The sequence below is a fragment of the Nerophis lumbriciformis genome, linkage group LG06, assembly GCF_033978685.3.
Source record: "Nerophis lumbriciformis linkage group LG06, RoL_Nlum_v2.1, whole genome shotgun sequence".
In the NCBI taxonomy this organism is placed as follows: Eukaryota; Metazoa; Chordata; class Actinopteri; order Syngnathiformes; family Syngnathidae; genus Nerophis; species Nerophis lumbriciformis.
In genome coordinates this window covers 13,038,368-13,062,666 of record NC_084553.2, presented here as the reverse complement: position 1 = coordinate 13,062,666, position 24,299 = coordinate 13,038,368, and the positions used below count along the sequence as shown (strand labels likewise).

General features: G+C 41.7%; 2 protein-coding genes across 2 annotated transcripts in view; one reads left to right on the top strand and one right to left on the bottom strand.

Annotated features, from left to right (window-relative positions):
* The window catches only part of LOC133608483 (uncharacterized), a 265,786-nt gene that overhangs the window by 193,013 nt on the left and 48,474 nt on the right, over window positions 1-24,299 (bottom strand). The gene's annotated exons all lie outside the window — the stretch shown is intronic.
* Window positions 2,796-23,346, top strand: LOC133608959 (uncharacterized). Its single transcript, XM_061964613.2, has 5 exons — window positions 2,796-3,288; window positions 7,496-9,022; window positions 12,421-12,517; window positions 16,166-16,437; window positions 21,279-23,346. Exons 1-5 carry the CDS (start codon window positions 3,075-3,077, stop codon window positions 22,316-22,318), a joined length of 3,150 nt encoding a protein of 1,049 aa, XP_061820597.2. The 5' UTR covers window positions 2,796-3,074; the 3' UTR covers window positions 22,319-23,346.

Here is a 24,299-nt window from a genome sequence, read left to right as displayed (position 1 = left end):
GAATTTCGGGAAAATCTGGAATTTTTTTGACAATGGTAAAAAAACAAAACACGAATGGTCTGAATGAGTTGAAATGGTTGGTGTTGGAATTTTTAAAACGGTCGAGAAATGTTTAAGTAGCATACTTGCCAACCTTGAGACCTCCGATTTCGGGAGGTGGGGATGGGGGAGGGGCTGGGGGCGTGGTTAAGAGGGGAGGAGTATATTTACAGCTAGAATTCACCAAGTCAAGTATTTCATATATATATATATATATATATATATATATATATATATATATATATATATATATATATATATATATATATATTTATATATATATATATATTTTTTATATATATATATATATATATATATATATATATATATATATATATATGTATTTATTTATATATATATATATATATATATATATATATATATATATATATATATATATATATATATATATATATATATATATATATATAAGAAATACTTGACTTTCAGTGAATTCTAGCTATAAATATATATATATAAATATATATATATATATATATATATATATATATATATATATATATAAAAGAAATACTTGAATTTCAGTGTTCATTTATTTACACATATACACACACATAACACTCATCTGCTCATTGTTGAGTTAAGGGTTGAATTGTCCATCCTTGTTCTATTCTCTGTCACTATTTTTCTAACTATGCTGAACACCCTCTCTGATGATGCATTGCTGTGTGGCACGCACAAAAGTGCTTTCATCAAATGCACTAGATGGCAGCATTGTCCTGTTTAAGAGTGTCACAACATTGCTGTTTACAGCAGACGAACTGCTTTACGGTAGAGGAAAACGTGACTGTTGTTGTTGTGTGTTGTTACAGCGCTGGGAGGACGTTAATGAAACTGCCTAACAATAAACCCACATAAAAAACCAAGAACTCGCCCTCGATCATTCTACAGTTATAATGATTGGGCAGGCACGTTGTTTATATTGTGGGAAAGCGGACTCAGGTTCGCATGGAGCTGGAGGGGGCGTGGCCTTCAGCTCCGCCTGAATTTTGGGAGATTTTCGGGAGAAAATTTATCCCGGGAGATTTTCGGGAGAGGCGCTGAATTTTGGGAGTCTCCCGGAAAATCCGGGAGGGTTGGCAAGTATGTTAAGTCGTAACATGTTGAATTGAGAAATGATATTACGGAATTCCTGGAATTTCGGGGAAACCAGGAATTTTTCCAGTTCAAAAAAACAACCTTGTTTTTTTGTCCTAATTAAGAGGAATGTTTTGACGGTGGAAGTGGGTTGGAAAAGGTGGGAGGGGAAAGGGGTGGAAAATAGGGCTTTGGAAAAGCAGGAAATTCTGGAAAATCCTGGTATTTTTTTGGAACTTGGAAAAAGGGTAGTTTGAATTTCCAGGATGGTGGAATGTGTTGAAGGTGGAATGGGTGGAATAGGTTGAAAAATGTGGAAATGGTGAAAGTTTGAAAAAGGGCCAATTCATTTTAAATGGGGAAAAATGTCCCAGAAAACCGGGAATTCTGGGAAATCTGGAATTTTGTTTCCCGAATAGGCTGAACAGTTTTGAAGTTGGAACGGTTTGAATCGGGTGAAAAAATGTGGAGAAGAAGATGAAGAATAAATAGATTAATTTTGGTGTCATCTGTGTTTTTTTATAAATTTTGATTTCTATTTACTGTTTTAATTGTTTTTTCCTTTTATAATCGTTTTTAATCATATTTATTTTTATATTGTTTTTTATATTGGTTTTATATTTATTTATTTTTTGTTTTTATTCAGTCATTGGTGGAGCTAAGGATAATATCTTAATATTGTTTTTAATATTGTTTTAATCTTGTTTTTAATCTTGTTGTGCAGCACTTTGGAAACATTTTTGTTGTTTAAATGTGCTATATAAATAAAGTGGATTGGATTGGATTGGATTTAAAAAACATATGTGTGAATGCTTAGAACAAATTCAAAAAGCGCGTAAAATTTCTGTTGTTTTTTTTTGTTTGTTTTTTGTTTTTTGTTTTTTCTCAGTGTACATGAATGAAGGTGTGTGTTGCTGGACCCGACTTGGACATTATCTGGACTGGACCTGGTTTAAAAAAAAAACCTTTAAATGAAGCTAATTTCATTTACAACCAGGTCTGGTGAAGATAAGGTCCTTTCTTTCCTTTTTTTTTTTTTATAGATAAGATAAATAAATATTTTCTTGGATAAAAAGGAAAGTAAAACAATATAAAAAATAATTACATAAGGGAGAAAAAAGAAAAGAAAAAAAAAAGTAATTAAATGAAAATGTTAGTGGATCAGCAGCACAAACAATCAAGTGTGCTTCAGGGACTGTGTTGTGTCCCTTGCAGAAGTGTTGTCCATGTTGTGGGAACCAGAATATTGATTGCAGAAAGAAACAACCCCTTTTGTGTGTATGAGTGTGAATGGGGGAGGGAGGTTTTTTTGGGGTTGATGCACTAGTTGAAAGTGTATCGTGTGTTATTTTCTATGTTGATTTAATAAAAAAAAAAAAAAAAAAAGCGCGTATATATTTGTTTGGCCCTTTGTAGCCACCGTAGCTTCCTCAACCTTGGCAAAGTCGAACTTTCCCGAAAAAAACCGAGTCAAAGTACAGCATGCAATAACGTGTTATTATAGCTAATTTAAAGGGTCGGCTGAAAAAATGGGGAACCTTTCTGTCCATTTACACACAAACTGGAGTTAAAAATACATCAGCCGTGTCTAAGCACCGCCCATTATTAAAAAAAACATTAAATAAATTACAATAAGTCACCGCTTAGTGGCAGTAAAGGCGCCTACAGCGGAAACAGACGAAGAGGAAGACGACAATCCACGAAGAAGTCGGAAAGTAGCAAAACGTCTCTCAGCAAGGAGCCAACCGTGGACGTTTTGACTGTTGTTGCTATGCAAAACCTTTATTCGCCATTATTTGTGTTTGTTTTGTCGATTGATCGTAGACTAAACATTACAGTTCATCCGGTCTCGTCTCGCTGCACGTTCTCGCCCCGGTGCACTTTGAAGGCTTATCGAGCTAGCCTAACTTGTTAGCGAAAGTTAGCCGCGCTCGCTAATGTCGTCGTCGTGGGACAACATGCAGAAAGTCCAAAGTCTGAGAGTGTTGGTGAATGAAAGACTGACCGCTGCCGTGGAAGAAATATTCGAAGTGTTGGAAAGAACGATAGCGGGATACGAGGAGGAACTTTCTCGAACGAAAGAGGAGAACCAGCGACAGCGTCAACTACTGGCCGCTGCTTTGAAGCCTCAGATTGAGTCGCACAGAACGGGTTTGTTCTCTTCTTACTGCCACCTGTTCAATAACAATATTGATTTTGAGATTTCAATTCCCTCGATGTGTTGATTAAATGCTGAAGATTGTGTGCGTTCACTTGTCACCCATTTTTAATTAGAGCTACAATATAACTTTGTCTAAAGCAGGGGTGTCAAACTCGTTTTAGATCGGGCGCCACATGGAGAACAATCTACTCCCAAGTGGGCCGGACTGGTAAAATCACGGCACGATTATGTAACCTATTTTTATAGGCTTTCCTCTTTGTGATGTTAAGTTCCTGTTATACGCTGTTATACAGTATATGCCTTGAGCTCTTATTTTGAAGGCGCTAAGAGCGGAAGTGATGACGCGGAGGTTTTTGAATGTCGCCTATACTGTATGAAACCACAAAATAACAAACACAGAGGCTCCAGTTTACACGAGGACCACTTTATTTACCTTCTTTCAAAAACCTCCGCTCCACTCCAACGTGTCATCACTTCCGCTCTTAGCGCCTTCAAAATAAGAGCTCAAGGCATATACTGTATAACAGTGTATAACAGGGACTTAAAGGCCTACTGAAATGACATTTTTTTATTTAAACGGGGATAGCAGATCCATTCTATGTGTCATACTTGATCATTTCGCGATATTGCCATATTTTTGCTGAAAGGATTTAGTATAGAACAACGACGATAAAGTTCGCAACTTTTGGTCGCTGATAAAAAAAAGCCTTTCCTGTACCGGAAGTAGCTTGACGTCACAAGTTGAAAGTCTCCTCACATTTCCCCATTGTTTACACCAGCAGCGGGAGCGATTGGGACCGAGAAAGCGACGATTACCCCATTCATTTGAGCCAGGATGAAAGATTCGTGGATGAGGAACGTGAGAGTGAAGGACTAGAGTGCAGTGCAGGACGCATCTTTTTTCGCTCTGACCGTAACTTAGGTACAAGGGCTCATTGGATTCCACACTCTCTCCTTTTTCTGTTGTGGATCACGGATTTGTATTTTAAACCACCTCGGATACTATATCCTCTTGAAAATGAGAGTCGAGAACGCGAACTGGACATTCACAGTGACTTTTATCTCCACGACAATACATCGGTGAAGCACTTTAGCTACGGAGCTAACGTGATAGCATCGGGCTTAACTGCAGATAGAAACAAAATAAATAAACCCCTGACTGGAAGGATAGACAGACAATCAACAATACTATTAAACCATGGACCTGTAACTACACGGTTAATGCTTTCCAGCATGGCGAAGCTTAACAATGCTGTTGCTAACGACGCCATTGAATCTAACTTAGCTACGGACTTCGACAGAGCTATGATAAAAACATTAGCTCTCCACCTACGCCAGCTCTCATCTGCTCATCAACACCGAAGCTCACCTGCGTTCCAGCGATCGACGGAGCGACGAAGGACTTCACCCGATCATCGATGCGGTCGGCGGCTAGCGTCGGATAGCGCATCTGCTATCCAAGTCAAAGTCCTCCTGGTTGTGTTGCTGTAGCCAGACGCTAATACACCGATCGCATCTACAGCTTCCTTCTTTGCAGTCTCCATTGTTCATTAAACAAATTGCAAAAGATTCACCAACACAGATGTCCAGAATACTGTGGAATTTTGCGATGAAAACTGAGCTTTTTGTATTGGATACAATGGCGTCCCAATACTTCCGTTTCAACTATCGACGTCACGCGCATACGTCATCATACCTACTAGACGTTTTCAACCGGAAGTTTCGCAGGAAATTTAAAATTGCACTTTATAAGTTAACCCGGCCGTATTGGCATGTGTTGCAATGTTAAGATTTCATCATTGGTATATAAACTATCAGACTGCGTGGTCGGTAGTAGTGGCTTTCAGTAGGCCTTTAACATCACAAAGAGGAAAGCCCATAAAAATAGGTTACAATAACTTAAAAATAAAGACAACTTCAGATTAGGACCGGGTGATATGGCCTTTTTTTAATATCTTGATATTTTTAGGCCATGTCACGATACACGATATATATCTCGATATTTTGCCTTAGCCTTGAATGAACACTTGATGCATATAATCACAGCAGTATGGTGATTCTATGTGTCTACATTAAAACATTCTTCTTCAAACTGCATTAATATATGCTCATTTTAAACTTTCATGCAGAGAGGGAAATCACAACTAAGTCAATTTAGCAAAACTGTATTTATTAAACAGTGGCACAAACATTCGTGTCATTTCAAAACAGAAAGTGTAAGATTGTCAGAGACATTTTAAAACAAGCTATTAGTGCACTTTTGTGCATGATGTCAGTAGTGATGGGTCCGGCAACACCGATGCATCGGCGCATGCGTCGAGCTCATAGAGCAAAACCCTGTGTCGGTGCGCGTACCGCTTTTAGAAAGTCACGTGACCGAGCATGAGCTGTTTCGGTCACGTGACCAATACGCGAACTGTGTCGCTCTGTGCCCCGTGAGCGGGTCTTTTCTACAGCTGGAGAAATAATAACTAAGAAGAGAAATCGTCTAAAATGTAATACGTTGGAAAAACAGTTTTTTTTAAATAAATGTGTAAAAAAAAAAAAAAATCCCAGTAATCCTCATTCACAACACGTTCTCTTAGATTTCCATGTTATGATACTTGTTCACATTATTTATTGACTGTATCTAAAAAAGATAAACATTTATTTTTATTTAAATGAAGATATGAAATAATCCTAAATGAAATACAATGACTTGGTTTATATTATTTTATATACTAGGTCATAAAATCGGTGTCAGTTGAGTCGGTCCATGGGTTTCCTGTAGGGATTTTTAATGTCCGGCAGATGTCAGTATTTAGTGACACAGTATCGACACAGTATCAATACAGTTTCGCAATGTGTCGAAACGCTTCACGACGCCTCATCAACCCATCACTAGATGTCACTAAGATGACATATCAAAACTAGGGATGTCCGATAATGGCTTTTTGCCGATATCCGATATTTCGATATTGTCCAACTCTTTAATTACGGATACCGATATCAACCGATACCGATATCAACCGATACCGATATATACAGTCGTGGAATTAACACATTATTATGCCTAATTTGGACATTGGTATGGTGAAGATAAGGTCCTTTAAAAATAAAATTTAAAAAAATTAAACAAGATAAATAAATTAAAAACATTTTCTTGAATAAAAAAGAAAGTAAAACAATATAAAAACAGTTACATAGAAACTAGTAATTAATGAAAATGAGTAAAATGAACTGTTAAAGGTTAGTACTATTAGTGGACCAGCAGCACGGACAATCATGTGTGCTTACGGACTGTATCCCTTGCAGACTGTATTGATATATATTGATATATAATGTAGGAACCAGAATATTAATAACAGAAAGAAACAACCCTTTTGTGTGAACGAGTGGGAGGGAGTTTTTTTTGGGGGGTTGGTGCACTAATTGTAAGTGTATCTTGTGTTTTTTATGTTGATTTAATAAAAAATAAAACGATACCGATAATAAAAAAACGATACCGATATTACATTTTAAAGCATTTATCGGCTATAAACTGTGTGTGTTAACCTTGAAGACTTGGAATGTAAGACTCGGAGTACATCCTTATATCTTATCTTTAGTCTACCCCAGGGCAGCTGTGGCTATGAAAGTAGCTTACCACCACCAGGTGTGAATGAATGATGGGTTCTACATGTAAAGTGACTTTGGGTACTTAGAAAAGCGCTATATAAATCCCAGTTATTATTATTATTATTATTATTAGTTGAACAATGAGCCTGTATGTCCCATCTGGGGAGGGCGGGGGCTGTTTGCAGATTGAAGAAGTAGTCTCTTCCGTATGAGTGTTAGAACAACTTAGGAAGACGGGGTGAATGTATTAGTCTGGGTTGTTCTCCTGAAATTTCAGTAAAACCTGTTGATATTCCTATTCTGTTCTGGTGATCCTTCTTACTCAGCAAATATGTCATCCAAAAGAACTTGGGATTGACCAGTAACTTAAATTCCTTTGGAGGAAGAACTGGTCCAGATGCAACAGTAGCATCATCGACAAAAATACAAAGAATTGCTATTGCGACATCCAGTGGACACATTTAAAACAGCTGTTTCTTTCATTCAAAAATTTCAGGTTCATTTTTAAACGGATGAAACCTGTTCGCGGGCCTGATCCGGCCCCCGGGCCGTACGTTTGACACCCCTGCCCTAAAGCACGTGTGTTTGTGTATCCTGCAGGCGTCAGTGAAGGAGGTCTTCCCCCAGAGCAGCAGCAGGCGGGCTCCAGGTTCGAGCAGCCCCTCCAAATTAAAGAGGAAGAGGAGGAGCACGTGCTGACTCAGGAAGGAGCTGACATCAGCACATTTCCAGTGACCCGTGTGATTGTGAAGAGTGAAGATGACGAAGACGAAGCTCAGTGGTCACAGCTTCATTACGGTCAAAGCGAGGAGCCGAGAAGATTGGAAGCAGGCGGCCTCTTGGCGCCGCTGTCGGGTAGTGACGACGCCACGTCACACTCTTCCGACACGGACGAGGAAGACTCCAAGGCGGACATGGCGAGTCACGCTGACAACTTCAAGTGCTCTCAATGTGACAAAACGTTTGTCTACAAGCGGAATTTGAGAAGACACATGAGGTGTCACAAGGAAGACAAACACTTCAAATGTTCTCAATGTGACAAAAGTTTTGACGACAAGGCGCATCTCGAAAGGCACACGAGAAGTCACACCGGAGAAAAACCTTTCGGCTGTTCAGTTTGCGGCGAGAGGTTCACCCTGAAAGGCAATTTGAAGAGACACAGCAAGAGGCACACCGGAGAAAAGACGTTTTCCTGTTCGGTTTGTCGCCAGCCATTTTCTTCCAAGTCTAACTTAATGGCGCACACAAGAACACACACGAGAGAAAAGCCCTTCTCGTGTTCGTTCTGCAGCGCACGATTTAGCGTCCGTCCGGCGCTGGTTCAACACGTGAGAACGCACACCGGCGAAAAACCCTTTTCCTGCTCAGTCTGCAGTAAAAAATTCTCCCAAAGAGCGCATCTGACGGCGCACACGAGAACGCACACGGGGGAGAGACCTTTTTCTTGCTCCGTCTGCAACGTGACTTTCGGCGTCAGTTCGACGCTGATCCAACACATGAAGACGCACACCAACGAGAAGCCGTTTTCCTGCTCAGTTTGCGGGAAAACGTTCTCCCGGAAGAGGAGCTTGACCGCGCACATGCGAACACACACCGGAGAGAAACTGTTTCCGTGCTCCGTCTGTAATGAGAGTTTCAGCGCTCGTTCGACATTAATCAACCACAAGCGGACGCACACCGGAGAGAAACCTTTCTCCTGCTCGTTCTGTGGGAACAAATTCTCTCAAAAGGCCCACATAATAACACACATGCGCACACACACTGGAGAAAAGCCATTTTCTTGCTCAGATTGCGGTCAAACGTTCTCTCTGAAAGGCACGCTAATGAAACACTCCAGGAAACACACCGGAGAAAAGCCATTTTCATGTACGGTCTGCAACATAAGCTTCGGCGTCAGCTCCACCCTGATTCGTCACATGAGAACACACACCGGCGAGAAGCCTTTCGCTTGTTCGGTCTGCGGCAAAACATTCTCCCTGAAAAGCTCTTTGGTGATACACACAAGAAAGCACACCGGAGAGAAAACATTCAGTTGCAAGGTGTGTGACGACAAATTCTCTTCCAGGTGCCAGCTTAACAAACACGTGTGTGCTGGGGAGGGCAGTGGCACTCAAACACTTGTCACCAGCTAAATTTGGACTTATTATGCTGTGCATGTTTTGTCATAACACATGTAACACTTTGTCACGGAATGAGCCCTTTTTTATATCTTGTACACTATAAAAAAGGGGCACGTACAATTAAATAAAACACAAATCCTCACAGTCTTTGGCGTCTATCGCTCTCTTTCATATAACATCAGATGGCCAACCCTTGTACTAATAATCAACTAAGTAGATTAAACGGATAGATTATTGAGCAGGACTAGGCAATTATTTTGACTCGGCTTGACTCGCCTTGATCTAGAGCTTAAGTCTCTAGATCAACTTCAGATCTATCTGTCGATTATAGGTTCTTATTTTTTTCACATTTTTTTGTTTTGTTTAATTGATGCTTTTTTTTGTCATAAAACCTTTTTTTATATATATCACAAAATATGCAATATTTTCCCCAAAAAATATTTAAAAGTGGAATTTTTGTTGTGAAGTAATGGAACCTTGAATAGGTCAATTATTCATAACATTGATTTTGATTAATTATTATTTCTTGAGCAATGACAGCATTAATGAAAAACAACATTCTGCATGACAGCTTTGTGTTATCAAAGTCAAAATTTCCCAAATTTTTCTTTTTACATTTCACCAGTTTTCTCTTTCATTCCGTGAATTTTTTTTGTTGTTGTTCTTTTTAAGTAGTATTTTTAGATTGTGCTGCGGGCCTTTAAAAAATTAGATGTTCCAGTCTATACTGTATTTATTTGTATTACTGGTAGCAGCAATAGTTGTTGTTTTTGTTTTTGTCTTTCCATTATGCCTGCTTTTTTTTGTTGATGTTTCTTTATATTTTTAGCCGCCGGTCAATACAAAACAAATTAACTTACAAATCATAGAAATGAACAAAAAGCCAGACGTCCAAAACACACAAACGAGCGTCCATAGAAAAACAAAAACATACGAGATGAGGCAATTCTTGAAGGAATTGCGTGTGAATACTCCAATGCTGAAGTTGAACTGAAATCGTGGAAATTTTTTTTGTAGAATTGTTGAAGTAGAGCACACAATTCCCAAACAGGCTGAATGTTTTTAAGTTGGAACAGTTTGAATCAGATGAAAAATATGGGAGTTGTGGAAGTTTGAAGAATGTCCTATTGATTTCAATGTGAATTTGCCCAAAAAATTCCCAATTTTTGGGGGAAAAATGGGGGGACAAATTTAGAGAAAAAAATGTGTCTGGGGGCCCGGTATATCAGATTTTTAGAACAGTAATACAAAAACTCACAATAATGTCTGATTGAATGCTAAAAACATTATGACAGAGCGCCTTAAAAACGGAATGGAATTTTACATTTTTTTTACTGAATAAGACCCAGAATGTACATAAAAATAAAGAATGTGGAATTTACAATATTAACTATGAACGATAAAACACTGAATATTGACAACATATGAAGGTCACACCCCCTCTCGAACGACATATTTTACAATCAAGCGAAACACAAAAAAAATGGAACAAACAAAGCGAAATATGAACGCGTAGGGTAAAAAAATACTCACCTACAATCTGATATTCTCACTAAGCTTTAGAACTTTGTTGTAAAAATCTCCTTCCGTGTCTGTCCCTGACACCCGCATTTCAGGCTGGCCCCTCTGGAAACACTCTGTGGAAACGCTCCCCACTCACACTGCTTGGTGCCTCGTCTAAGCTGCTGTGACTTAGATTACCATAGTAACTAGTACAGTGGTTCTTAACCTTGTTGGAAGTACCGAACCCCACCAGTTTCATATGCACATTCACCGAACCCTTCTTTAGTGAAAAAAAATAAATACATTTTTTGTTTTTCTAATTCAAGACAAAGTTATATGTTTTTTTTTACTAGTGCACAAAATGAACCGTGCATGAACATCACCTTGTTCAAAGAACAAAACCAACACAGTGCATGAACTCACAACAAATTACACACTTGCAAATCGGATGGAAAATTAGAGGGAACATTGTTTGGGGGTATCCATAATACTTAGACTTAGACTTCTTTTTTATTGTCATTCAAATTTTAACTTTACAGTACAGATACGCCGATAGGGAGAAGTTTTTATTAACACGATTGATTGATTGAATGAAACTGTTATTAGTAGATTGCACAGTACTGTACTCATTCCGTACAATTGACCACTAAATGGTAACACCCCAATAAGTTTTTCCAACTTGTTTAATTAAGTTAATCAATTCATGAGTCTGGTGTGTCTTGACCGCTGTGGCGGAGGCTCTGCCGAACCCCTGAGGCCGACTCACCGAACCCCTAGGGTTCGATCGAACCCAGGTTAAGAACCACTGAACTAGTATATCATGCAAAAGTGCAGATTCCAACCATTGAAATACTTAGTATAGTTCAAAACTTATGGTCATTTGAAAACATCAGTGCACATCATAATGGCAGCTACAGTTTCCATCTTAATGATCTAAAAAAAAATAATTTGGGAATGTCCGGCGGGCCAGATTGAAAAGCTTGAAATGCCCCGGAGCCTTAATTTGCCCAGGTCTGTTATAGAGAAATTGACTAGTTTCTGTCCATTTACTACGGAAATCTGAATAGAAAATTAAGGAAATCAATGTATAAAGATTTTATGATAACATAGGACAACTTGCAAACCTTTGTATTCTCAGGGCATCCAATCAATTACAACTGGACTGTTCAGTTGGTCTTAGAAGACGTTTGGTCTCTCATCCCAGCAGGCTTTAAGTCACACTCGTCCAGTCGCGATCGAGTGAAAGCCTTGAGAACACAATGACGTGGATGAATAAGAACATTCATATCTTGCCAACCTTTGCAATACGAAGCAGTCTTCTATTGCGATACTCGTCAAGATCTTCCTTGACCCAGCTGTGTCTGATGGGGACAATTCCATCGTTCCAAGATAATGTTTCTGTTGTCTGTTGGTTTACCATAGCCCTTCAATCATAAAAACTACTGCAATGGGCTTTCTACTGACCAAAAAGGGCCAACAATGGCATATTGGAATACCTAGAAGTCAACTTATTTTCCAAAATGACAGAATGTGGTTCAGAATCTGTCTTGATCATTGGGAATTTTAACATCCATCACAAAGACTGGCTAAGTACCCAAACAACTGAAAATGCTAGTTGCGGCACTCAACAGTTTTCAGATAATTAAGGTCGACAACAGTTTGTCAAAGACCTGACTAAAGGGGAAAACGTCTTGGACCTGGCCCTGACAGATCTATCTGCCCCTACTACCACCGTAGCCAACATAGGTACCTCCGATCACAGCCCTATCCATACTCATAAAGCTAGAAACTTCAACATCTCTTGACCAGCTATACTAGACTGACTGGCTGACTATAACAATGATCCTGAGAAAGCCTGTTCAAAGATCACCAAAGTAATTTCTGATATCCCAATGAAAACAGGGGAGAAGACTTGGTTTGATAATGTTGCGAACGGGTTGCATTTCTGCAAAAGCAATGTCCGCAAGACGCAGAAGGAACGGCAGGAAGTAGCTTTAAGGTGAGAGTGATGTTTTCATTCCAACCCCACAGCAAAACACCAGAGCAAATGTGGCTCGAAGCGTAGAAATATAAACTAAATTAGCATAGCATAGAAACCAAGCAAACATAACGCTTTAGCATAGCATACAAATAAACGTTAACAGTCACCAGTGGCAAAGAATCCCAGACTGAGTGGATCGCTCTCTGATTAGTGATCAGGAGCAAGTAAGTGTCCTAACCACTAATCAGAAGTCATTGGAAACTAGGCCCATGGAAACTATGGATCTGGGGTAGCACTGAAACAGAAATAGACAATAAACCTAGAGGAACTACAACAAATACAAAACAGAATACGACCTGACCTGACAGGTCATAACAGTACCCCCCTCAAGGGACGGATTCCAGACATCCCAAAAAACAAAATGAATCCAAAGTCACGGGAGGGTTGCGGGAGGAGTTGGCGGTGTCCCCGAAGCCACCGAGGATGAGTCAGGAAGCAGCTTGAAGGTGAGAGTGATGTTTCAATTCCACAGCAAAACAATAGAGCACAGGCGCAGCTTAAAGGGGAACATTATCACCAGACCTATGTAAGCGTCAATATATACCTTGATGTTGCAGAGAAAAGACCATATATTTTTTTAACCGATTTCCGAACTCTAAATGAGTGAATTTTGGCGAATTAAACGCCTTTCTATTATTCGCTCTCGGAGCGATGACGTCACAACGTGGCGTCTAGAGATGCGCGGTTTGCGGGCACAACCGCGGAGTCCGCGGATTATCCGCGGATCGGGCGGATGAAATTTAAAAAAATTTGATTTTATCAGCGGGTCGGGTCGGGTCGGGTCGGGCAATTGAAATAAAAAAAAATTAGATTTTAAATAGATTCAGGCGGGTGGCAGTTAAACCAATTCGGAAATATATATACATAGTTAAATGTTGTTACCCACATACGAAAAACGAGCAGGCACCTGCTGCATATGCCACAACAGAAGAAAAAAAAAAAAAGAGATGGACACTTTTACGGAGTGGAGAAGGCCCCCGACGCCTCGCCGGGGTCCGGGACCGAGGCCCCTTCCCCCGAGAGGGCCCCACCGGGAGCCGTAGCTGAGGCGATCCGCGAGAAGGGCCCGACGCACGTCCAGGGTCACCACCGCGCCCACCGCACCGACACCCCGCCTTGTCCGCCTTCGCCGCGGCCGGCGTCGCGCGCAGCAGGTAAGCAGCTTACCTGCCCGCCACCCCCGTGGCCGGGGGCTCGTAACAGGGGTCACTCCGCACGCTCCGCCCGCGCAGCTTACCTGCCCGCCACCCCTGTTGCCGGGGGCGCGTAACAGGGGTCACTCCGCGCGCAGTGCGCTCACGAAAGGGGTGGGGCTCACCCTGGTTGATATAGACAGCAGCTAGGACGGTGGCCATGGAAGTTGGAACCCGCTAAGGAGTGTGTAACAACCCACCTGCCGAATCAACTAGCCCTGAAAATGGATGGCGGTGGAGCGTCGGGCCCATATACCCGGCCGTCGCCGGCAGCGAGACGCGCTTGGAGGTGTGCTCAGCGCGGCTCCCATATGATTGCGCACTGGTGTGCGTCTGGGTCGTGACAGCGTGGCACGCGAATGTCTGTGCTGCATTAGATCAGTCTCCTTTCTTTAACAGGCAAAAGCTTTATAACCTCACTAATGCCTTGCATCGTCTATATTAGATATATAACAACGGGCGGGTGCGGGCGGATGGCGGGCGGATGCGGTTCTGATCAAATGTTAGATCGGGTGGATTGCGGATGGTTGACGACTTTCTGATGCGGTTGCGGATGAAATAATTGCCTATCCGCGCATCTCTAGTGGCGTCACATCGGGAAGCAATCCGCCATTTTCTCAAACACCGAGTCAAATCAGCTCTGTTATTTTCCGTTTTTTTCGACTGTTTTCCGTACCTTGGAGACATCATGCCTCGTCGGTGTGTTGTCGGAGGGTGTAACAACACCAACAGGGACGGATTCAAGTTGCACCAGTGGCCCAAAGATGCGAAAGTGGCAAGAAATTGGACGTTTTGTTCCGCACACTTTACCGACGAAAGCTATGCTACGACAGAGATGGCAAGAATGTGTGGATATCCTGCGACACTCAAAGCAGATGCATTTCCAACGATAAAGTCAAAGAAATCTGCCGCCAGACCCCCATTGAATCTGCCGGAGTGTGTGAGCAATTCAGGGACAAAGGACCTCGGTAGCACGGCAAGCAATGGTGGCAGTTTGTTCCAGCAGACAAGCGAGCTAAACCCCCTGGATATCTTGGCTCACACCGTCCCTTATGCCACCGAAGATGATCAAGAGAAGAATATCGACCCTAGCTTCCCTGGCCTGCTGACATCAACTCCAAAACTGTACAGATCAGCTTTCAGGAAAAGAGCGCGGATGAGGGTATGTCTACAGAATATATTAATTGATGAAAATTGGGCTGTCTGCACTCTCAAAGTGCATGTTGTTGCCAAATGTATTTTATATGCTGTAAGCCTAGTTCATAGTTGTTAGTTTCCTTTAATGCCAAACAAACACATACCAATCGTTGGTTAGAAGGCGATCGCCGAATTCGTCCTCGCTTTCTCCCGTGTCGCTGGCTGTCGTGTCGGATTCGCTTGCATACGGTTCAAACCGATATGGCTCAATAGCTTAAGTTTCTTCTTCAATTTCGTTTTCGCTACCTGCCTCCACACTACAACCATCCGTTTCAATACATGCGTAATCTGTTGAATCGCTTAAGCCACTGAAATCCGAGTTTGAATCCGAGCTAATGTCGCTATAGCTTGCTGTTCTATGCGCCATATTTGTTTGTATCGGCATCACTATGTGACGTCACAGGAAAATGGACGGTTGTATATAACGATGGTTAAAATCAGGCACTTTGAAGCTTTTTTTAGGGATATTGCGTCATGGGTAACATTTTGAAAAAAACTTCGAAAAATATAATAAGCCACTGGGAACTGATTTTTAATGGTTTTAACTCTTCTGAAATTGTGATAATGTTCCCCTTTCAGCATAGCATAGAAATAAACACAACAAGAATTCCAGACTGAGTGGATTATAAAGCAGGCATAAATAGCTCTCTGATTAGTGATCAGGGGCAGGTGAGGGTCCTGACCACTAATCGGAGGCAGTTGCGCTAAATCAGTATTCATGGAAATTATGGTACTAAGGGAGCGCTGAAACAGAAAAAGACAATAAACATAAGACAACTTCAACAAATACAAAAGGGTGATGGGTCAAATGCAGAGAATAATTTCGCCACACCTAGTGTGTGTGTGTGTGTGTGTGTGTGTGTGTGTGTGTGTGTGTGTGTGTGTGTGTGTGTGTGTGTGTGACAATCATCGGTACTTTAACTTTAACACAAGCAGCCGATTTCCATCAAATGATAAGCAGGCTGTAATAACCCTGAGCCATCCATAGGTGGCAGCAGTTGACCAAACCGCACCTATTCTGTTTAAAAAAAACGGTCGAACAAGAACGCCAGGAAGCAGTCCGGAAGTCGCACTAGCATCGATAAGAGCTGAGCCAACGTGAATGTTAAATCTCCCTTTTCCTAATATTGTCTCGTCTGTTCTTTATTTGCTACATTTCCGTGTCGTACGGTCTAGCTCAGAATAAACAACACAGTTGATTACAGTTTCGTCCCAGTGCGCCGTCAAGCTCCCCGAGCTGGCTTAGCTTGTTAGCTGCTAACAAAGAGACGCGGAAGTGCGCGACACCATCCAATATGTGCAAAGTCAAAATGCTGCGGGCGTTGGTGAACGAGCGGCTGACTGTGGCCGTGGAGGAAATATTCGTCGTGTTGGAAAGAACGATAGTGGAGTACGAGGAGGAGCTTTGTCGGACGAAAGAGGAGAACGAGCGACAACGTCAACTACTGGACGCTGTTTTCAAACCTCAAATGGAGTCACACCGAGCAGGTTTGTTCTCTTCTTACTCTCAAATCTTTAATTTCATTTATATCATAGGTGTCCAACTCAAAGTACGGGGGCCGGATCTCTAATATGCGTCAATGAATGATTGATTGAAACTTTTATTAATAGATTGCACAGTACAGTACATATTCCGTACAATCCATCCATCCATCTTCTTCCGCTTATCCGAGGTCGGGTGGCGGGGGCAGCAGCCTAAGCAGGGAAGCCCAGACTTCCCTCTCCCCAGCCACTTCGTCCAGCTCTTCCCGAGGGATCCCCAGGCCAGCCGGGAGAGATATTCTTCTCAACGTGTCCTGGGTCTTCCCCGTGGCCTCCTACCGGTCAGACGTGCCCTAAACACCTCCCTAAGGAAGCGTTCGCATACCTGCCAACTACTCCGGTTTTCCCGTAATTAGTACGGTTTCATCAACCTATTCCGGGTTACGGTTGCAGTGATAAAAAATACGGTTTTTCAATAATTAAAAAAAATATTTTAAAAAAAGTTGTATTCACGAAATCGCGTAACAACAATCGACACTGCTTCCCGTAACTTCCTATCGAGCCATTCCAAATGCCATGCGCGAGGCTATTTTTAGCACCGCTGCCAAGCACGAGGCACCAGTTGCCATTGTTTCCAAACGAGCGAACGATCATGGAATCAGCCGGAGAAAAATCGCAAACGAGTCTTAAACCGAAAAGAAAACTGCAGTCATTCCGTGAAGAATATTCAAAAGCCTATCCGGGAATAATTATCCGTTCCAAAAAGGGTGAAAACTACGCGAATTGCACCTTGTGCAGACAAGATTTTTCGATCGGACACGGAGGAATTAGCGATGTAAAAGACCACGTTGGGACAAAAAGACACAAGTTTTTAGCCACAAAAAGGTAATGACACCAATGTTATCTATTGGAATTGTTTAGTACTGTTATACTGTTAAAAGTGTTTATACTATTTATGCTTTCAAGTCCAAGTTGAAGAAATCTTGTTAAATGTTGACAGCATAACTACCAAAATACAGAAGTATGTCCTTAATATTTTTGCAGTGCTATTTCTGTTGAAAAGTTAAAATAATTACATTAGAGATGTGATGTGCCACTTTTCAAGTGTCTGATGGCTTAAATTAATTTTCATTAATTTTTCATATTTTGAATTCTTTTGAAAGGCTTACAAAAAAACTACATTTGAATTGTAATTCCATGCTATTGACAGGACTATTAATTTTAATGAAGTTAGCTTACCATGTTTACAGTATGATAATTGTGATAGAAATGTGAATTTTAGGGACAGAATATTTTTTACAATTGAACAAGGCAGTAGATTATACAAGCTTGGACAGAAAGTTAATAATGACACCAATTTTTTTTTTTATGGAATTGTTTAGTACTGTTTTACCATTTGTTTACTGTAAAAAGTGTTTATACTGTTTATACTTTCAATTAACAAATTGAAGTCTTGTGAAAGGTTGACAGGATGACTGGCATTAACTGTCAAAATAATTTCAAACTATTGAAGTTAGCTTACAGAATAAACATGTCAATCAACCCATATGATTTTTGCTGTAATATTTTTGTTTTGAAAAGTCACTGTGACTGATAGAAAAGTGATGGTTTTAGCAACATTTTAACCTGTCTGAATGCTAATAATCATTTTGCGTCAGGGGCCCCCCCCTGAACCCTCCACCAGGACTTTGTCCTGGACCTACCGGGGCCTGTGGCCCCTGGACCCTGGCTACTAGGTTTTTCTGATTTCAAAAGTTGGCAGGTATGCGTTCGGGTGGCATCCTGACCAGATGCCCGAACCACCTCATCTGGCTCCTCTCCATGTGGAGGAGCAGCGGCTTTACTTTGAGCTCCCCCTGGATGGTAGAGCTTCTCAACCTATCTCTAAAGGAGAGCCCCGCCACCCGGCGGAGGAAACTCATTTGTACCCGTGATCTTGTCCTTTTGGTCATAACCCAAAGCTCATGACCATAGGTGAGGATGGGAACGTAAATCGACAGGTAAATTGAGAGCTTTGCCTTCCGGCTCAGCTCCTTCTTCACCACAACGGATCGATACAGCGTCCGCATTACTGAAGACGCCGCACCAATCCGCCGATCCACTCTTCCCTCACTCGTGAACAAGACTCCGAGGTACTTGAACTCCTCCACTTGGGGCAATTGACCCCTAAATGGTAACACCCAACTTGTTTTAAGTCGGGGTCCATGTTAATCAATTCATGGTACAAATATATACTATCATCATAATACAGTCATCACACAAGTTAATCATCAGAGTATAGACATTAAATTATTTACATTATTTACAATCCGGGGGGTGGGATGTGGAGGGGGTTTTAGGTTGGGTTGCTATCAGCATACTTCAGTCATCAACAATTATATCATCTGAGAAATGGACATTGAAACAGTGTAGGTCTGACTTGGTAGGATATGTACAGCGAGCAGTGAACATAGTGAACTCAGAAAGCATAAAAACAAGTATATACATTTGATTATTTACAATCCGGGGAGGTGGGATGTGGAGGGGGGAGGGTGTTAGTCAAGGGTTAAAGTTGCCTGGAGGTGTTATGCGTCAATAAAGTACTTAATCTTTTCTTACTGAATGATCACGTTCTTTCTAATTGTGACAGACAAAAATGCATTTACCGCATAAGACTGCATACCTTTTAAACTTTAATATCTAATATTGCAACACATGTTATATTACCGTATATTCCAAACATTCCAAAGCAAGTTACTCATTAAATTGTACATTGCTTTAAAGGCACTTCCTTTGCGCGCCGGCCCAGTCACATAATATCTACGGCTTTTCACACACACAAGTGAATGCAACGCAAACTTGGTCAACAGCCATACAGGTCACACTGAGGGTGGCCGTATACACAACTTTAACACTGTTACAAATATGCGCCACACTGTGAACCCACACCAAACAAGAATGGCAAACACATTTCGGGAGAACATCCGCACCGAATCCCTTGCAGCACTAACTCTTCCGGGACGCTACAATATACACTACACGCTACCCCCGCTCCCCACCTCAACCCCGCTTCCCCAACCCCGCCCACCAATAATGCACTTTGTGACTTCAATAATAAATATGGCAGTGGCATGAAGGCATTTTTTTCCATAACTTGAGTTGATTTATTTTGGAAAACCTTGTTACATTGTTTAATGTATCCCAGGGGTTGGGAAATTAATTAATAATCAGGACGCCGAGATGGAAGGTCGCATTCTCTTTCGCTTCGGAAAAAGGAGGAAGTGTGGGATCATCCGAATAGTTGATATTGTTCCCAAGCCGGAGCGAAAGAGAATGCGACCTGTAAAATGCGAAATGTATTTTGTCTCTTTTCTCCAATTATTAATCGATTAGTCAAAGTAATAATCGACAGATTAATCGATTATCAAATTAGTTGTTAGTTGCAGCCGTACTTGGAATATGTTCCCCTAGTGCAGGGGTCGGCAACCCGCGGCTCCGGAGCGGCATGCGGCTCTTTGATCACTCTGATGCGGCTCAGCAGCTTACTTGCTGAACCCCCCAATTTTCCCGTGAGACTTCCGGATTTCAGTGCCTCTCGCAGAAAACTCCCGGGATTAATTTTCTCCGATTTTCACCCTTACGGCTATAATAAGGCCGTGCCATGATGGTACAATATTTGGCGCCCTCTACAATCTGTATTAACAGAGTGCCAGCCTGACACTTGTTATACAATATACATCTTTTGCTTGCACACGTACGTGACAGCAAGGCATACTTGGTCAACAGCCACACAGGTTACACTGACGGTGGCCATATAAAACAACTTTAACACTCATACTAATAATGCGCCACACTTTGAACCAAAACCAAACAAGAATGACAAACACATTTCGGGAGAACATCTGCACCTTAACACAACATAAACACAACAGAACAAACACCCAGAATCCCATGCAGCCCTGACTCTTCTGGGCTACATTATACACCCCTGCTACCACCAAACCCCGCCCCCGCCCCAACCCTGCTCCCTCACACATCAAACCCCCCCCCTCTCTCTGTGCGTCGGTTGAGGTGGGCGGGGTTTGGTAGCGGGGGGGGATTCTGGGTATTTGTCCTGTTATGTTTATGTTGTGTTACGGTGCAGATGTTCTCCCGAAATTTGTTTGTCATTCTTGTTTGGTGTGGGTTCACAGTGGGGCGCATTATTAGTAAGAGTGTTAGTTGTTTTTTTTATACCGCCACCGTCAGTGTGAGCTGTGTGGTTGTTGACCAAGTATGCCTTGCTGTTACCTACGTGAGCAAAGCGGAAGCCCCATACAACGTGTGGCTGATCAGGCACGCTGGCTGTAGTGGGTGCTATATGCTGTACCATCACGGCACGCATGACGCTGACAAGCGCCATTCAATTAAACTCGCGTGCCGCACCAGCTTTCAAATTCCACATAAAGGTGTGGGCAGCGTGTCTGAGACACCTGGTTATACATAGCACAAAGCAAAAAAAAAACTTCGTATGCAGTGTTATTTCATTTAAAATTTCAAAAAAAATTTGCGGCTCCCATTGTTTTCTATAATTTGTGAAACTGGTCAAAATGGCTCTATGACTGGTAAAGGTTGCCGACCCCTGCCCTAGTGTCCAAAAAACTCTAAATGACGTCTTTGTTACTTAGAATATGTTCCCCATACTAAAGTGTTACCAAAAACATATAACTTTGTCTTGAATTTGAAAAAAAACATTTTATTTTTCACTAAAAATGGGTTTGGTGAATGCGCATATGAAACTGGTGGGATTCGGTACCTCCAACAAGGTTAAGAACCACTGGACTAGACGCTTTCTAAAGCATGTGTGTTTGTGTCCTTGTGTCCTGCAGACGTCAGTGAAGAAGATCTCCCCTTTGAGGAGCAGGAGTGGAGCTCCAAGATGGAGCAGGAGGAGGAGCCGCAGCCCCCTCATGTCAAAAAGGAAGAGGAGGACCAAGTGTGGATTCAGGAGGACGCCGACATCAGCAAGTTTCCAGTGACTCGTGTGATTGTGAAGAGCGAGGACGAAGCCCAGTGGCCACAGCTTGATCACGGTCCAAGTTTGGGAAAGAGGAGATCAGAAGCCGGCAGCCTCTTGGCTCCGCTGTCGGACAGTGACGACACGGCGTCACGCTCTCCTGGCACTGACGACGAGGACTCGAAAGCTGACACGACGTCTCACGCTGACAACAAACATTTCAAATGCGCTCAATGCGACAAAACCTTTGATAAGAAGACGCACTTAAAAATACACATGCGGACTCACACCGGAGAAAAACCTTTCAGGTGTTCAGTTTGCGGCGAGCGATTCTCCCAAAAGGGCAATTTGATGCGACACACCAAAAGGCACACGGGCGAAAAAACCTTCTCATGTGCAGTTTGCGGCCAGTTATTTTCCTCCAAGTCCAATTTGATGGTGCACACCAGAACACACACGGGCGAGAGACCCTTCTCCTGCGCCATCTGCAACACCGGTTTTAGTTCCCACTCGTCCCTGTTGAGGCACATGAGAACGCACACCGGCGAGAAACCCTTCGCCTGCTCATTTTGCCACAAGACGTTCTCTCAAAGGGAACATCTGATAGCGCACACCAGGACGCACACCGGGGAGAAGCCCTTCCTCTGCTCCGTCTGCAACGTGACGTTCACCTTCCAGTCGTCGTTGGTGAGGCACATGGTGACGCACACCGACGAGAAACCGTTCCCCTGCTCACTCTGTGGCGAAACCTTCTCACTCAAAAGCACTCTGAGGAAGCACACGAGGAAACACACCGGCGAGAAACCCTTCGGTTGCGATTCGTGCGACGGAAAGTTTTCCTATAAGTACCAGCTGAGCAAACACGCGTGTGCTGGCGAGGGCAGCAGCGGTCAAACACTCTTCACCGGCTAGATTTCACCTTTTATTATGTCGTTATTGTGCATGGTTAATATATATTCTAACACATTGTAATCAAATCTTCCTCTTTGTGTACGACTTAAAGCACTTAAACACTGACTGACCACAATGTGGCAAATATTGCCTAATATTTTGACCAGGCCACTCTTCAATGTAATGTGGATTAATTAATAACAAGATACTTTATATATATATATATATATATACACTTTATTGCCAAAAGTATTTGGCCACCCATCCAAATGATCAGAATCCGGTGTCCTAATCACAGGTGTATAAAATCAAGCACTTAGGCATGGATACTGTTTCTACAAACATTTGTGAAAGGATGGGCCGCTCTCAGTGATTTCCAGCGTGGAACTGTCACAGGATGCCACCTGTGCAACAAGTCCAGTCGTGAAATTTCCTCACTCCATATATTCTGGGTTTGGAGGTTGCCAGGAGAACGGTACATTTCGGACTGCATTGTACCGAATGTGAAATTATGGTGTGGGGTTGTTTTTCAGGAGTTGGGCTTGGCCCCTTAGTTCCGGTGAAAGGAACTTTGAATGCTCCAGGATACCAAAACATTTTGGACAATTCCATGTTCCCAACCTTGTGGGGACAGTTTGGAGCGAGCCCCTTCCTCTTCCAACATGACTTTGCACCAGTGCAAAAAGCAAGGTCCATAAAGACATGGATGACAGAGTCTGGTGTGGATGAACTTGACTGGCCTGCACAGAGTCCTGACCTGAACCCGATAGAACACCGTTGGGATGAATTAGAACGGAGACTGAGAGCCAGGCCTTCTCGACCAACATCAGTGCGTGACCTCACCGATGCGCTTTTGATAGAATGGTGAAAAATTCCTATAAACACACTCCGCAACCTTGTGGACAGCCTTCCCAGAAGAGTTGAATTTGTAATAGCTGCAAAGGGTGGACCGACATCATATTGAACCCTATGGCTTAGGAATGGGATGGCACTTCAAGTTCATATGTGAGTCAAGGCAGGTGGCCAAATACTTTTGGCAATATAGTATATATATATATATATATATATATATATATATATATATATATATATATATATATATATATATATATATATATATATATATATATATATATATATATATATATATATTTATATATATATATATTTATATATATATATATATACATATATATATATATATATTTATATATATATATATACATATATATATTTATATATATATATATATATATACATATATATATTTTTATATATATGTATGTATATGTATATATATATATTTTTTTTTTTAATATATATATATATATATATATATATATATTTTATACAAGTTTTTATTTATTTTATTTCTGCTTGTATTTCTTTTATTTGGGTTTTTTCTTCTGTGATACGAATTACCCTGGGTCTCAAATAAAAAATGACTACTATATGAAATTTTACTGGCAAACTTTTTCCTAGCCCCTTCCTGCTCCACTCCGTGGTGCACAGTGTTAGTGCTGGGCGTGAACTTGGTTGTACTGGTTTCAAATCCCGGCAGGAAGTGTTTTGATTATGTTACTGTAAGCTTTGTGAACTCGCAGACTCACGAATATACACTCTGGAAGCCAGTTGTGCAGGGTTAAACCAAGGTTTAATGTTTGTCCAGACTTTTCAGTCTCACCAGTCCTCCTCCTCCTGCACCCGGCCGCTCACTGTCAAAGACAACAGATGATTAGATTAACACGTACCACCTGCGCAATCTAATCATCTGCCAGCTGTGTCTCGCCGTCAGCACATGCCACGCCCCCGTCTGATGGCGCTCTGTTTTCAGCACCATGGACAGAGGCGGTGACCTTTACTCCTACAAGCACTCTGATCACACTCCCTTTCCACAGATACATTTGCTATTTTTTCCACAAAATTGCATTTCCTATTAAATACAAAACACGCATCGAATTTAATTGAAGTTTGTGTCTCAAAGTATAAAAATCGTTTCACC

Excerpts from the sequence above, each read along its gene's own strand:
- LOC133608959 (XM_061964613.2), top strand. The coding sequence starts at position 3,075 with ATGTCGTCGTCGTGGGACAACATGCAGAAAGTCCAAAGTCTGAGAGTG. Across the intron at positions 3,289-7,495 it reads GATTGAGTCGCACAGAACGG|GCGTCAGTGAAGGAGGTCTT; the intron begins GTTTGTTCTCTT and ends TGTATCCTGCAG. Across the intron at positions 12,518-16,165 it reads CGGCAGGAAGTAGCTTTAAG|TGCGCCGTCAAGCTCCCCGA; the intron begins GTGAGAGTGATG and ends GTTTCGTCCCAG.